The sequence below is a fragment of the Haliotis rubra genome, unplaced genomic scaffold (genome assembly GCF_003918875.1).
Source record: "Haliotis rubra isolate DU_JTF1 unplaced genomic scaffold, ASM391887v1 Scf84, whole genome shotgun sequence".
Classification (NCBI taxonomy): domain Eukaryota; kingdom Metazoa; phylum Mollusca; class Gastropoda; order Lepetellida; family Haliotidae; genus Haliotis; species Haliotis rubra.
In genome coordinates this window covers 1,244,335-1,259,524 of record NW_025767568.1, presented here as the reverse complement: position 1 = coordinate 1,259,524, position 15,190 = coordinate 1,244,335, and the positions used below count along the sequence as shown (strand labels likewise).

General features: G+C 39.4%; 1 protein-coding gene across 1 annotated transcript; it reads left to right on the top strand.

The window, feature by feature from the left end:
- The first annotated feature begins 2,222 nt into the window (after positions 1 to 2,222).
- Positions 2,223 to 10,540, top strand: LOC124262476 (regucalcin-like). The gene is made up of 6 exons (XM_046696981.1): positions 2,223 to 2,324; positions 3,191 to 3,353; positions 5,184 to 5,363; positions 6,002 to 6,226; positions 9,567 to 9,710; positions 10,202 to 10,540. Exons 2-6 carry the CDS (start codon positions 3,194 to 3,196, stop codon positions 10,405 to 10,407), a joined length of 915 nt encoding a protein of 304 aa, XP_046552937.1. The 5' UTR covers positions 2,223 to 2,324; positions 3,191 to 3,193; the 3' UTR covers positions 10,408 to 10,540.
- The last annotated feature ends 4,650 nt before the right edge of the window (positions 10,541 to 15,190 follow it).

The window sequence follows — 15,190 nt, the reverse complement described above, 5'->3', positions numbered from 1 at the left end:
GTTCATTAGTCGAGAGTAGCACAGGCCGCCATACGTGAATGTGGATTCAAACAGTTAAATCACCCACCCTATACCCCGGATCTAGCCCCCAGTGACTATTTCCTGTTCCGGCAAATGAAATCTGCTCCACGTTACATTCGTCACCACTCGCCCCTTTCCATAACCTCCAAGAAGACTCGTCCCCGTTTCGATGCTTGTTATGTGAAAAAACACGACAAACCAATTAGTATGCGCGTAATGATTGCGGTGCTTTGATAAAAATAATCAGATTTTAAGTAGTAAAATCGTTTATGGCATTTTGGCATTGTTTAAATAATCATGAAAAATATATATTGTCATATTGAAAGTACAAAGAAGGTAGCTTACACAATTATGTTGCATCATGTGAAGGGTTTGATAAGGATAATGCCATGGATGGTGAGAGATTCAGATACACACACGTGCGTTTGTTTACATAACGGCTCACATGGGTTCAACTGAATGTATTTCAGACTATCTTGCGGGCTTGTTTTGGAGAGTTACGTGCGCTTCTAACAATTATCGGAAATAAATATAATTATAAATCGCTATGAGTTTTAAAACAATAATATTACATCTATATATGACTAATTTTAATCTTTAACATTGGGCGTGTGTTTCACACCTCTGGGGATATTTTAGTCTGACTTTTGTGGGGTCATTCATAATTGTTTTAGAGTATTCATTTTAAAATTCCATCAAGGGTATGGCAAGGCTACACACATATTCAGATTGAGAAATATTTCAGATTCGTTATTGTAATAACTTATTTGGGACTTACTGTGACTGAAAAAAGATTACTCTATTTGTTTATTCAATAAGATCCCATGTTATTCGTAAACCCTGTGTCTGCACGTCTACAGCATCGATGTAAGACGACGGGAACATTGACGTCGACGTATCCAGTGGAGCACGCCGTCCGTTGTTCGAATTCTATATCTGTATCAGAACCATGTTGATGTGTTATCCTGGCCCCAAGATCCCCAGATTTGTAACCCATTGAACACCTCTGGGATGAAATGGAGCCTAGTTTACGACTGCGATGGTACCACGCCTGCACCGGTGTACAGGATAGACACACTCGCTACTGACAGTTTGAAGTTCCTAATGAACCCCCTCTTGTGTTGAAGACCATTCGTGCAATAGAAGTGTAACGCTGACTCAGTTTGTTGTTTGTGCATCACAATACCTTGGAATCGCGTCAACATCAATCTAGCCTTCAGTCCCGACTCGCAGTGTTTGTTCGTAGACGGGGACCTTCAATGCCTCTTTATGAACTTACCCTTTATTGTTTGTGGCGAGAGGGTTTTGTATCTCTTCCGTGAAGGCATCGACAAACCATATACGTATAAAAAGTGCAAAATGCTTTAAGAGATGGCAGAGAAACGTTTCAATATATTCTTAATTTTGTCAGAGCACATTAGATGATACCAAGTCATTGAGATCCAGGCAATCAGATAACAAAAGGTCAAAAGACATCTGTTTTATCTATTTTTTTGTTAACATTAAATTTGGTCCTGCAATCTTTGGCTATTTATCTCCATGTACTAACGGTACTAACGTATAGCAATTCTGAACATCTTTGTAAGCATGGAATGTCAGTGTGCGTACATCAGTCCGTTGTGTGAATTTTACGAGACATCTGGAGAATCATGTTTATCCACCTCGTTAGTTAACGCTCATGTATATATTGAACATACGTGTTCACACTGTATCATCACCTTTACTTAAGGAAATATTTTGCCTGTGATCCCAGTTTCAGATTTTGCCTGGAATGGGGCAGCTCCAATTTGAAACTAACTTTTTTTTAATATTCCCAGCCAGGTGTCATGATTATATTATGAAACCTTTGAGACTTGTCTAACGGGTGTTCACCTCACTTCAGAGGTACCACTCATCCGTTATAACCGTTTTCACTTGTCCTACGGGCCTCTAGCCAACAGTTCAGAATTAAGAGAGATTCATTATACTTAAGGCAAGATCTTTTCGGTGATCCAAGCTTCAAATGTTGCCTGGAATTGAGCAGCCCCGATTTCATCCTACCAAATACTTACTTACTGATAATCCTAGCCGGGTGTCATGGTTATGGATTTTATTCGACTGGATTAAGTGGCGGCAGTTCCACCTCACTTTAGAAAACAAGTCCACATCCGAACTGGGCCATGCAAACAGACTATCACAAATTCAAATAGAACAATGGCTGGTGTGTTTCACGCTGCCATTATCAGTTGAGAGGTAAACCACGTGGAGATTGAGGTCGGAGTACAAAGGATAAACATTGTGCATTTCGCACACGACACATTTCGGTGAGTACAGGCAGCAGTTGTTTCCATTGTTACCTATTTAAGACGATTTATGACCTGTTGAAATCGGACGTTTCAGGTTGTCCAGAAGCTCTATTAGTTGACGGAGTGAGTGAGCCATCACATTGCTTACATCACAAAATATTTTCTTGATTGCTAACGCACCACCTAGCAACACATGACCTCATGCTGCTATTTATCGAGACTGGTGCAGACAATCCAGTGATTGATTGCACAATTGATTGACAAGCAATGATTCATTCAATCTGAGTATAACTAATCAACGAGCATGATCACCGGGTCCATAACCATCAACATGAGTCATAATGTAATCTTACTTTAGCATATGTCAAGGGCTTACCTTCAGTTATCAGTTGGGTCAAATTCATAGGCGAGGCTGCATAGATGGAGGAATGAGTGAGTGAGTTAGGTTTTACTCCGCTTTTAGCATTATTCCAGCAATATCACGGCGGGAGTTGGCAGAATGAACAACCCATCCAGTTATTTAACGGTCGTTAAATTGTTAATGTACCCTTTATCAATTCAACGGTCTAGGCCGTAGGGAATTAAGGGGGTTGGGGTGTGTGGGGTTTTTTGTGTTGTTTTTTTTTTTGGGGGGGGGAGTCAGACTCGTTGGCTTTGGAGATGGTGTTATCGTATACCAGTTGCGCTGTTAATGGATGTGATATCAATCACTGAATGCTCTGGTTCACACTCGATTATCTAACGGCAGTACTGTTGCTGGGCTATTTCTGACTGCAGCGTTAATATAAAAACTTGAGGTCATTCTACGTTTATGGTGAATAAAATGCAACTACCTTTTCTCCAGTCTCGCTCTATTTGTATATTGCTTGTACCTCCTCCGTCAGATTATGTCTGAGAAGATTGAGGTCGTTGTTAAGAACATTCAGCATGGGGAGGGACCCCACTGGGACGACACCACACAGTGCCTGTACTACGTGGACTATTTCGTTAATGACGTCCACAGATACAACGCCGTCACAGGTGACGACAGCCGACTGAACCTTGGAGGTGAGTTCATTTGTAAATTCTGTCAGTTCGTGTGCAAGTTTCGTTACGCCTTGCAATATTCCAGCTCTGACACTATGTTCTGTAAATATTCACGTTATGACCACTTACTCCTGTGAGTCACATCACAGAAAACTTCTTACGATGACACACATATCAAGACAGCGGTGCTTATCACCCTATCCAGTTAAGGTTGTTAAAAACCAATTCAAACACGGATAGTTCAAGGTCACTTGATATGTAGATACTAGGTGGCACAGTGATTGATTCTAAGCTCACCTGGAACAGTAATACTGATTACATATACAAGAAAAGACTAAAGTGGATATACCTTCTCACGTCGTCTTCGTTATTTTAAGATTGACACAACCATATTGTCGTTATTTTATAAGTCTTTTATTCAAAGTATTTTAGTTTTCAATGTACATTGCTGGTATGGCGGTCTGTCTGTTCAAAATCGATGTAAACTTTCCAAAATTGCTAACACAGCAAGTAAAATGTCTGGACTTAGCATTCAAGATATTGGCACTATTTTCAAGCAGCAAATTGAAAAAGCACGTAAAATTTTAAATGACAGCACTCATGTCCTATTTCCTTAATTTTAACTTCTTCCTTCTGGCCGACGACTGCGCACGCCGATATTCAGAACAAACAGGGCTCGAAATTCCTTCATGCCAGTAAGCATCCGTGTTTTAAATGAATTATTTTAATGTTTGTTACTCATTTTATAATACTTTATCAATTGTTTCAAACTGTTATATTGATATACTTTTAGTGGTAATGTTTCTCAGCAAAGTTTTAAATGATGCCACTACATAACTTTAAATCTTAAATATATCATTTATTCATAATTTATCTTTACCTCATATATTAGACGTTGTTGCCAGCTATTTTAGTAATATTTGACATATGTATGGGTGTTTTGGCGTCTTATGTATATGTATCTTTTGTTGTATTGTATGTGTTTTCAATGTTAACTGCGTAAAGCAAATTCCTTCTGGACAATAAAACATCATCTTATCTTTTATTACTCACCCGTTGAAGATATCACTGTTTTATAATTTTACAATGATATCTTATGATCTTATTTCACAGTAACATTTTCAACGGTTCGAATACGTACACGCTGATGAGTCAAAATGTCAGATAGCAGTGATAGAGGAGTACACTAGCCTTGTAGTTAAAACCTTTTCTCGCCACGCCCATGTGCCGTGTTCTGCTCCTAACATGGGTATGTTCGCGGCATTAAACCATGTTACACACTTGTGGCATATCGTACATTTGTACTTTACTAAGAAAGTTTAATCCCGAATAATTCTTAACTTACTTTTGCTCGCTGGTTAAGTCAGATGTAAGTTATCACGCACTTGACTTGACCAAAATATACAAACATAGACGTATGTGGGGTTTATGATAATTATTTTACGAACATGAATCATTTTTCCAATTATCTAACTGAAACTTCATTGTAATGCTGCTCTTACATTTGTTGCAATAAATTAAGAAGGAGTTAACATATTCGTAAAGGCAAACTGAAATCACGTTTGTTCACTGCCATTGTATCCTATACCTATGTGTCTGTTCTGTGTTAGGAGTTGAAATTCTGTAAGTTCTTTTTTATATATATCTCGATGACCAAATGACGAAAAACATCACATTTTACATAATTTTGCATGTCTTGTGTTACGAAATCCAAACGTAACTATGAATAAGTCCTCCACAGCCAAACATTCTCGGGTGCCATGCACAAGGTTCCCTTTAGTTTTTCATTGTTACTTCCCCTCAGTATATGAACTGTTTGAACTGTCATATCATCATGTTTCATTAATGAAGACTCATCAGTGAGTATCATCATCCCGCGCCAGAAGGGTGGCTTCGTGGTGAGCCAGAAGACAGACCTCGCCTTCTTGGACTCCTGGGACAGTGGCAAGGTTACCAGCATTGCCAAGGTCGAGGCCGACGCTAATATGATCAATGACGGGAAGGTGGATGCTTCCGGAAGACTTTGGTTCGGTAGGTTCCTGTTCTTGGGTCTCCTGTTGAGTGAGTGTGCTTCCTCGGTGCAAAGATCTGTCAGATCCCGTGAGTGAGTGAGTGAGGTCTCACTAGCAAACTCCCCTTCAATACTGCGACGAGAATAAGTTACACATCACCATCTACAACATGCACTGCGCAGATAAATTCATAAGATGAATGGGAACTGCTACAAGAAATTGATGTCATTAATACATTTTTTCATGATGAATTCGAAACGCTGCACTTTCGTGCATTGCGATCCCTGAGCGAAAATGAAATCTGTCAGCGTAGGTTCGAATCCCGGTTCGGTTGATGGTGTTTCTAGATTTGCTTGGGTTGCTTGGGTTTAAAAAACTGGTAAATTTCCAGACATGCTTCACACCCCGTAATATAACTGGAATGCTGGAGCTGAACAAAACCCACCCATTCAGATTGTAGTACAAATCAATTTCCTGATCTCTTGTGGATGTGGAAAGGGATTTGTCACTTCTATTCTACTGACACATGTATGTTTAAATTTCAAGTGTCTGCTGATTCAGGTACACAGATCTCTCAGCCATACTGCGTTATGAAATATGTCGACATTATTTGTAAGAGCCTCTCCACCGATAACTAATATGATAGCTTCCACACAGGGTCTTGTGTCTGTGGTAAGGATATCCATGAGCCTGAAGATTGGCCAAAGCATCAGGGCTCATTGTACAGCCTGGATGCTGATGGGAGCGTCAAAAAACACATCAGTAACATCAGCATCAGCAACGGCATGGACTGGACTGACGACAACAGCGTCATGTACTACATCGACTCCATTCCAAGACAGGTCTGGGCCTTCGACTTTGACATCACAGCTGGGACTATAAGTAAGTAGACTCGCGTACTCCAAGCTGTCTTGAATTATGTTCCATGCCTCCATTGATGCAATGTGTTTAATTCTACCTTTGGATGTAACAGATACTGAAGTCACTTATCAAAACCACTCGTCCAACTGTACACCAACACATTGGGCGTAATTCACATCGATTCTGGACTCCACGTGATTCTGGACTCCACGTGATTCTGGACTCCATGTGATTCTCCACATGACTAAAATGTTACATGCAGTTAAAATTGGCATGTTGAAAATTTAAAAAATACTGTAATCAGAAAATATTCACAACAGTGAGTTAGGTGTTTTAGTCCCATCGGCAGTATTTCAGGCATATATATACTTCCCATTAAATGTTTAGACTCACTTAATATACTCACTATATGTTATGTATATATATATGGTTACATAAAAGATTGATTTCTCCACTAACCTGGGGGAACCAACTGCAAACCTTATGCAGATGAATTGCGCGAGGATTATACATCAACTTGCTAGAAAGCATGTGCAAATATCATGCATGTGAAACAGCTACGTTTTGGTGTAACATTTTGTTAAGAATTCACCAATTTTCGCTGATTTTTATCATTTATTGAACTCATGACAATAATCTTTTCAACTTTACGAATTTGTTTACAATACATCAGTTCATGTGTAAACAGTACCTTGAAACAGTATGGAATATTTTGCAAAATTAAGTTGGGAACAGTTGCCTGAAGTAAGTGACTGTATTTACACTAGTGAGTCTAGACTTTTGATGGGAAGTATAGTTCCGAAAACAAGTTATACATTCATGACACACAACCAGATTATACAATATACATTAGGCTATAGATCGCCAGCAACTGAAGGTAGATCACCATACTAAGGAGCATGGGGACGGTATTTTCACTTCCTGCCTGGACCCAAGTTGGACATACACAATCGATATAGCTATTGGAGATTGTACCATGTGTCTATTTACAGAACATATTTATTAATTTTATAATTAAATAAGAACTAATATTTTCAAAACGTTATTTCATTGCTTTCACGATGAAATAATTAGATCTTGTGATTGAAAATTCAACATGCTTGACATTGATTCTTTCATCACAGGGTATACAAAATGGAAGATCCTCACCTTTCAAATAAGGATTCGTGTGTATATCGTGAGCGGCCAATAGTGCTGGTATTGGCATACAACCTCAGATACGATGCATCACGATACAAAAATCTTAGTCACGACGATATATTGGCATAGTATTGTGCACGATACGAATCCCGATATAAGGGTGGCGATACGATACGTATCACGATACTAAAACCTATAATTAGATGTTTAAATGAAAGAGACTTCAATTTGAAAAACATTCACATTAGCCACTTTTTAAGAACAAGTACAAACTAAATAAAACATAAAACTGTTATAAACAGAAAACATACATCAAAACATCTTTGTTATCTGCATGTTGCTGGATGCTGTCAATGCAGTCACATAATAGAATGAAATTTATCGTGGCCCATTTGAAGTATCGTATCGGAATATACAGCAATGTGAAAACTCGTATCGATTCACTGTATCGGCGGCCCATGGATCGATGCATCGAATCGATGAATCGTCACACAACTAGTGACCGGCCAATAAAGGCCTCTTCAAACCTGGACTGACAACCCAAGTGTAACAGATAGTTGGTTTAATTTCATGTAGCTTATTGATACCTACCTGGGTGGCGTACTGTTTTGCATTAGGTCTGTAATGGAACACCTAATAATTGGTTTATAGTCAGTGCAGGGGGTGAGACATGGTGTCACAGATTTCTGAAGTGTTGCGTTGGCAGCAACATTAGCCACTGTGTTACCAGTTTTGACATGCCCAGTCGATTTTAGGTTTATTCAAGCCATGATTAAATTGAATTATTTGCAAGGGCAAGTGCAGACATTACAATTTCTACTGGAACGGGAATAATTCAGGTCACTTCCATGTGTCCTTTGTCATTAATCTTTTAAGCCTTTTGCAAAACAAATGGGAAGGTTACCACCTCAGCACAGGTCCCCAAAACATCTTGCTCACCTCATTTACACGATGCTTATTGTCAAGGAAAATTCATTTTGAAGAGCTGTTCACCAATGGTACTGGTATACTTATCATGAACGTAGACGTTCTTCATGATAGAATTTCATTGTGCTCTTTTGCACATATTTATTTGTCTGATGATCCTTTTGTGATGCAATCCACACTTATGGTGACAACATGATATTTCACAGTAAACTCGAAAATAACCCAAGGATATTGGAAACAATCTCAGTGTCGGTGTCAGTACAAATATGCGAGCAACAGAAGGAAACCGCTGAACCGAGTGTTTTTTATGTAAGGTGAAACAGAGGGCTGTTTGTTTGCTTCTATAGACCAGAGGCTTCCCACTCCTAGCCATTCATGCGCGATTTTTAATCAAAACGTACATATGAATTGTAGATTGTGTAATGAATTTAACAAGGCTCTCCAACACTTTGCCAGTGGACACAATATCTTAAGCGGCAGGACGGCATGTTCAGTCCTTGTATTCGCAATATCTTTGCCACGCTTGTGCTTTTGAATCAAAGGTCAATCCATGGTTTCACCCAGAATACATGAGGCCGTCATGCAATTTCTTAGGAATAGGCACCGATATAACCGCCTATGGCGCATCCAGGCCAACCACCGTGGCCTTCTTGTCTTTTAGAAGTCGTTTATATAATTGAATTCTTAGACTCGTGTGTGAGTAATGTGGTTGTCAACATCAAGGCAAATATGTGGACCTCACTTACGAAGTGTAACAGTTACATACCAAGGGCCAAGGCGTCCCACTCGCCATTATGTATGTTTCGTTTTTTGACTGAACAAATAGTAGGATCGTGTGTGAAAGTGTATAAGAATGATATCCATATTTGCCTTTCTGTTACGAAAATATCGGTATCAGTTTTATCAGATATCTTAAGTTGTCTACCGAGTTAATCTTCCCACTTCCAAAGTATATAATAACACTTTAATGCTTTGCTTGCTGTTTAACGCCGCCCTCAGCAACATTCCAACTATATAGTGGACACTTCGATAACACCCTGTTACATGTAGTTTATATTTGAATCCATTCTGGATTCTGCAATACTCTACTGGCAAATTATGTTTGTATTGAACTTTGTACATTGAACTCATTACAACTGCATAACAGGATAAGACGAGTAGAATCGAAAAATATCCGGGGTTCCAGTAAACCTCCACTTTAACTGAATCATGATGTTTCATTACGTAAAGGCTCAGAGGTTCAAGACAACCCCCTTGTTTGTCAAGTCACCGGTTTGTATTGGATTTGTTTCAGGCAATCAGAGAACTGTAGCAGACTTCAGCTCCACTGAAATCCAAGATATGGGGTACGCTGATGGGATGGCCATTGATACAGAGGGAAAATTATGGATGACATGTTTTAATGCTGGAAAAGTTGTCCGAATTGATCCCGAGACTGGTAAGTGGGCATGACGAATGGTACACCTGCTGAAAGAAGAGCAAGTCAGTCTTCCATTATTGGTGTAAGACAATTCGATCTGTTGGCTTATTTATATGAGATCAGTCTCGTTGACAACACTTTGTGTGAGGGATGGCGTATAGTTTTAATGTCTAGGTCCCCAAAAGTATCTTACAGTTATCTTGCAGATACTAAGTAATACGTTCCACAGAGCTCACTATGACACGTGGACTTCATCCATCATCAGAGAAAAGTCCTAGTTCAAGTTTCGTTCATTATTATAGAGTTGTATGACATGAATGTCCGTCGCCATACCATATTTACTTGAACTGGGCCCATGATGATCCTGAAAAAAACTGATTGCAAAAATCATACTGCTGTCATGTAGCTGAAATTTCGCTGAGTGAAAGTTTAACAACATATAAAATGTACACAGAATGTATTGCGAATTATTTGTTTGGTTATAATGAACTGATTTTGTTTCTGTCCAGGAACCGTGATGAGAACTGTCAAGTTCCCATGCGAAAAGATCACGTCGTGTTGCTTCGGCGGAGCGGACTTCACCGACCTCTACGTCACATCATCGCAGTACCTGATGACCCCAGCACAGGTGGAGAAAACACCACTGGCTGGGTCAATCTTCAAGGTCACGGGGCTTGGGGTCCGAGGACGCAAGGCTAACACATTTTCTGGATAAGCGGTTCTCCGTTCAGTGCACTTTAAAGAACAAAGATTGTCGAACACTTGTAAAACTGATTTCGATGTAGTGATGTTTTTGTTCAGCCTTCAGAAGGACTACAGTTAGAACAATATACACGATACAACACGTATATGTGCAAGTCTTGTTTTATATATATTTATTAACTTGGTTTATGTATGTCGAGTTTAATACCCTTATTATGAAGAGACGATAGTCGACTCCGTGAAGATGAAAAATCTAAGGCGGCCATCTTGTCTTGAATGCCCAAAGTTTTTAACCAGTAAGCACACACAGTGTTGATTTGATTTAAACATATTTATTCAAGAGAATGGATTGGGTACAAGTTATGCCAACTTAGTGAAACCCTCTCCTATTTACAGTGCCTACATTCAAAAGTGAAACAAACTGTATATGTACAGGGATAGAAAGATATATACAAAATGATATATACAATACAATGAATACATGAATTATTTAGATCATACACATTATATCCAATCACTGAACCTTTTGGAATTTGATATATATTTTTTAACTTCTTTGAAAATGTGAATATTGTCACTATACGGAAGATCTGCACTGCCATTTAATAGTACGTCTAGGTTTGTTGGTGCTTTAATGTTTCAAATTCTGCTAATATTTTGAAAAATTTCCTGTCTGATAACAGAATACAAAGAACATTCCATAAAATAATGTTGAGAATTTTCACAGGTAAATTTACAATTACATTCGGGGTTCTCTATGAGACCGATCCTATATAGATCACCATTTAATCTACTATTTGAATATCTTAGCTGGGTATGAATTACATTGAGTTTTCTATTACCAAATGAGAAATATCCTGGTGCTTTTGACTTACGCGAGCTTATATGCGATTTAAAACGTTCAAGGGAAACTGATTCTCTAACATATAAAAGGAGATTATTCCAAAGTTGTGCAGATGATGGGAAAAATGATTGACTGTAGAGATTTGTGCGGGAATAGTACAGGGATAGATCACGAATGTTTCTAAGATTATAATTTGTCCTAGATTCAACAGTTTGAGGCATAAGATCACAAAGGTAGGATGGAGCATTTTTGTTGTAGATATTATAGAATAAAGACAGTTTACGACATCTTCTTCTTTCTTTTAACATTTGCCAACCTGTTTCATATATCAGAGTATCTCTAGTAGCATATTTTGGTAAACCAGTAACTATCCTGGCGGCCTCAAACTGAACTTTTTCAATTTTATCGGTTAAATCTACTGAACAACCATCCCACAATTCACAAGCATATTCAAGATGTGGTCTTATGAATACAATATAAATCTTATTAAGAGTGTCTCTGTTTAACATAAACTTTAATTTTCTCATTGATGAAACCATCAAGGGACGTTGTTTTTACAATGTTATCAATATGTGTGTTCCATTTACAATCAGAAGAAAATGTTACTCCAAGATGTTTATGAGATTTTTCCAAACGTACACACTGTGACACAGTGTTGTCATTCCTACTTTTTACATTTTCCGCGAGGACCATTGTTGCAGGCATTCTTAAAGTTTCTGCTTATACAGCTGTAATTCACTTGATTTCATTCATTGTTCGAAGATCAACCAATGCAGTTCTTGAAGCATACTAGAAGTGGCCAATACGTTCAATGTTTCACAATGTGTGATTGACAGATTATTGAACAGGTACCTTCAATATCAAATGTCCCAGGTCAACGTTTTGGGGGCGTGGTGGGCGAGCTGTCTAAGGCGCCAGGCTAATGATCCAGCGAGCTTGAGGTGCCGGGATCGAATCCACCCGCGACCGGGTGTAAAAACCTTGGAGTCAACGTTGTGTGCAGACTCTTTCAGTGTTGTCACAACCCCTAGTGTACAGTACAGAACGCTGTGCACTTGAAAGAACCCACGAATCCGTTGGTATATGTCCAGATGGTGGTCACATGAATAGATGCAAACACCCAGTTGCGGGTACAGCAACGTGCAGTAAACGTGGACAAGTACTGTGACTATGTGTTCCAGTCCGCCAAGCTGTGAATGGGTACCCCGTAAGGATGGGAAAGTCACATTAACTTGGTGCACTTAGTAGCTGCAATAATTGACTCAACTGTTGAGTTTGATAATACGATGTGCCGTTAAAATTGACATCCAATGATCGAGGGAAAAACAAAGTGACTGAGAGCAGCCTAGCTGGAACTCGGCGCTATATAAATAGATTACTATCACAACATAAAATTTATAAGATGGTTGATCTGAAACCAGACCACAAAATCGAGCTCAAACGGAGAATGACATTGTTTTCTTCAGACTATGGGGAAGGCGATTACAAATGGTCAATATTCAGTAAATATCCATATCAGGACCACGTGTGGTGTCGTCCCTGACCAATCATTACGTTACCAACAGGCGTTAATGGTGCACACGAAGTTAAATCTTGGGTAATGGTCGTTCGTCAAGTGCTCTGTATTCAGATCAGTACCAATCCACTTTCACGTCTTTAGTGGTCATGTTCAGTGACGTCAAGCCTACGTCGACCTGTGACCTCGTGATATCTTGTCGTGCATCAGTTCTAGTGTGGTGTGACATCACTGTGAGTAACCGAACCCCACCCCATATTGGGCAATAGACGCGAGACAGTTTTATCAGGCCAACATGTTGACACCTCAGATGTAACGTTTACAAGGCGTGTCAGTCGACGTTTTGTCTTTCAGGATGACTGCGCCAGGGTTTTAAGTGTTTGTTACTGCAAGGGCGCAGTCAATCCGTGAAGTCTATAAACCTAAATGATCACGTTTTGCCCTTAACCCCTTCTACTCATTCATCCTGGTGTGGGCATGTTCAAACAAATCACGTAACATAGATGTTTGTTACTTCCTGCAAGGGAGAACGTTTTTGTGGAAATTAAGGATTACGGGCGGATGGATCGTTTTATAGTTCCACACTTTTGAAAACAAATGCACATTGGAGGAGAAATATGCAAACAGACTATCAAAATGTTCAAAAGAGAACAGTGGATGGTATATCGAGAGGTGGACGCGAAGGTTAACCTGTGGGTCTCACAAATGAGAATATACTGGATATGATCTGATATGATTTTTCTGTCCAAACGTAAACAGGGAAGAAACCCAAATATGTGACAACGGTCACTTTGTATAAGCAGGTTTACTGGGGCGATTTTCTGCAGGTGAGCCATGGAATGTCTCGTAAAGACAATCTGGTACAGCTGTGATAGTGTCTGGTACAGCTGTGATAGTGTCTGGTACAGCTGTGATAGTGTCTGGTACAGCTGTGATAGTGTCTGGTACAGCTGTGATAGTGTCTGGTACAGCTGTGATAGTGTCTGGTACAGCTGTGATAGTGTCTGGTACAGCTGTGATAGTGTCTGGTACAGCTGTGATAGTGTCTGGTACAGCTGTGATAGTGTCTGGTACAGCTGTTATACTGCACAAACAAATGTATTATCATGACATAGTCACAACTATACAATCGACTCTGCTTTAAGCAGAGATTTCTTGTGGATATAGAAAGGGTTTTGTCGCTGCTGCTACTACTACTACTTCTACTGCTACTTCTACTACTACTACTACTACTACTACTACTACTACTACTACTACTACTACTATTTAAATATTTACTGAAGCACTCAAAATTTGCTGTTAAAAATATTTTAACCTGATTTATACAATGATGATGATAGTGAGTTGTGGACAACGTATTCCAAAAATGAAAGTAATTATAACCAAATGTGTATTTCTGAATTGCAAATGGAAATTCTTTCCTGAAATGGCAGTTGAAAAGATATCAGCTATAATAAGTCCCAAAATAGAGACGCAAACAAATTACTTTAAAAATATTTCCAAGTAAAGAATTCCTGGAGATGATTCCGTGTACGCGGTATCTACCATTTACCTGGAACCTTGCTGCCGTACACCAGGTGGGATTTATAATATATACGATGAAAAGGATACGACGGATACAGAAACGCCAGACTAAAATATATCCAGTGACGTGCAATTTAGGCACAGTGTTTAAGATTAAAGTTGAATGCCGGTAGGTATAGCGTGGAACATATGCACCTCGTCATAAAATATCGCACCACCCACATTTTTTCATTAAGTAAAACTGGATCTACAACCTAAAAAAACGGTGCTTAGAAAAGCACATGAAACTGTTTAGATGGCCTCATGTGAACGTTCAGTCAGAAAGTTGACAACACACGACCGAATTTGACCACTTATTGAAGGTTCAATTGCAGTTCACTAAAATCACCGTAAAGTTAAGTGAAATAAGTATGGCTGCCGGGGTCGTTACAACAGACACACAACATAGTTCACATTTCATTAATGTTGAATACACTAGTAAGGTCCATAATGGCTGGCTAACTCAGTATCTGGTGTAGCCGCCTCGCTCTTGGATAACATTACACGCCGTCTCATGCTGGTCACCAGACCTCTGATTCTGTGTGTTAGGGCATCTGCTGCCACTCATCATGCAATACATGGGTCAATTCCTGAAGGTTCTGAACTGGAGGATCCCTTGCGCGCAACCTACGTCCCAAAATGTCCCACAAATACTCAATTGGATTCATGTCATGGACTTCTGGTTGGCCATGGTAGTGTCTCAATGGTTATCGAAATGAGGCACTACAGCACCGTCCAGGATCAAGTTCTGCTACCTCTGCCCATTCAATGCCCTGGGTACTGTGTGTTCATAGGAACAAGAAACCCACACCATGACGGATCCACCCCCAAATGGAACATCAGCGTGAATGTACCTCTGATCATATGCTGTGC

Excerpts from the sequence above, each read along its gene's own strand:
- LOC124262476 (XM_046696981.1), top strand. The coding sequence starts at position 3,194 with ATGTCTGAGAAGATTGAGGTCGTTGTTAAGAACATTCAGCATGGGGAG. Across the intron at positions 5,364-6,001 it reads TTCCGGAAGACTTTGGTTCG|GGTCTTGTGTCTGTGGTAAG; the intron begins GTAGGTTCCTGT and ends GCTTCCACACAG. Across the intron at positions 6,227-9,566 it reads CATCACAGCTGGGACTATAA|GCAATCAGAGAACTGTAGCA; the intron begins GTAAGTAGACTC and ends GATTTGTTTCAG.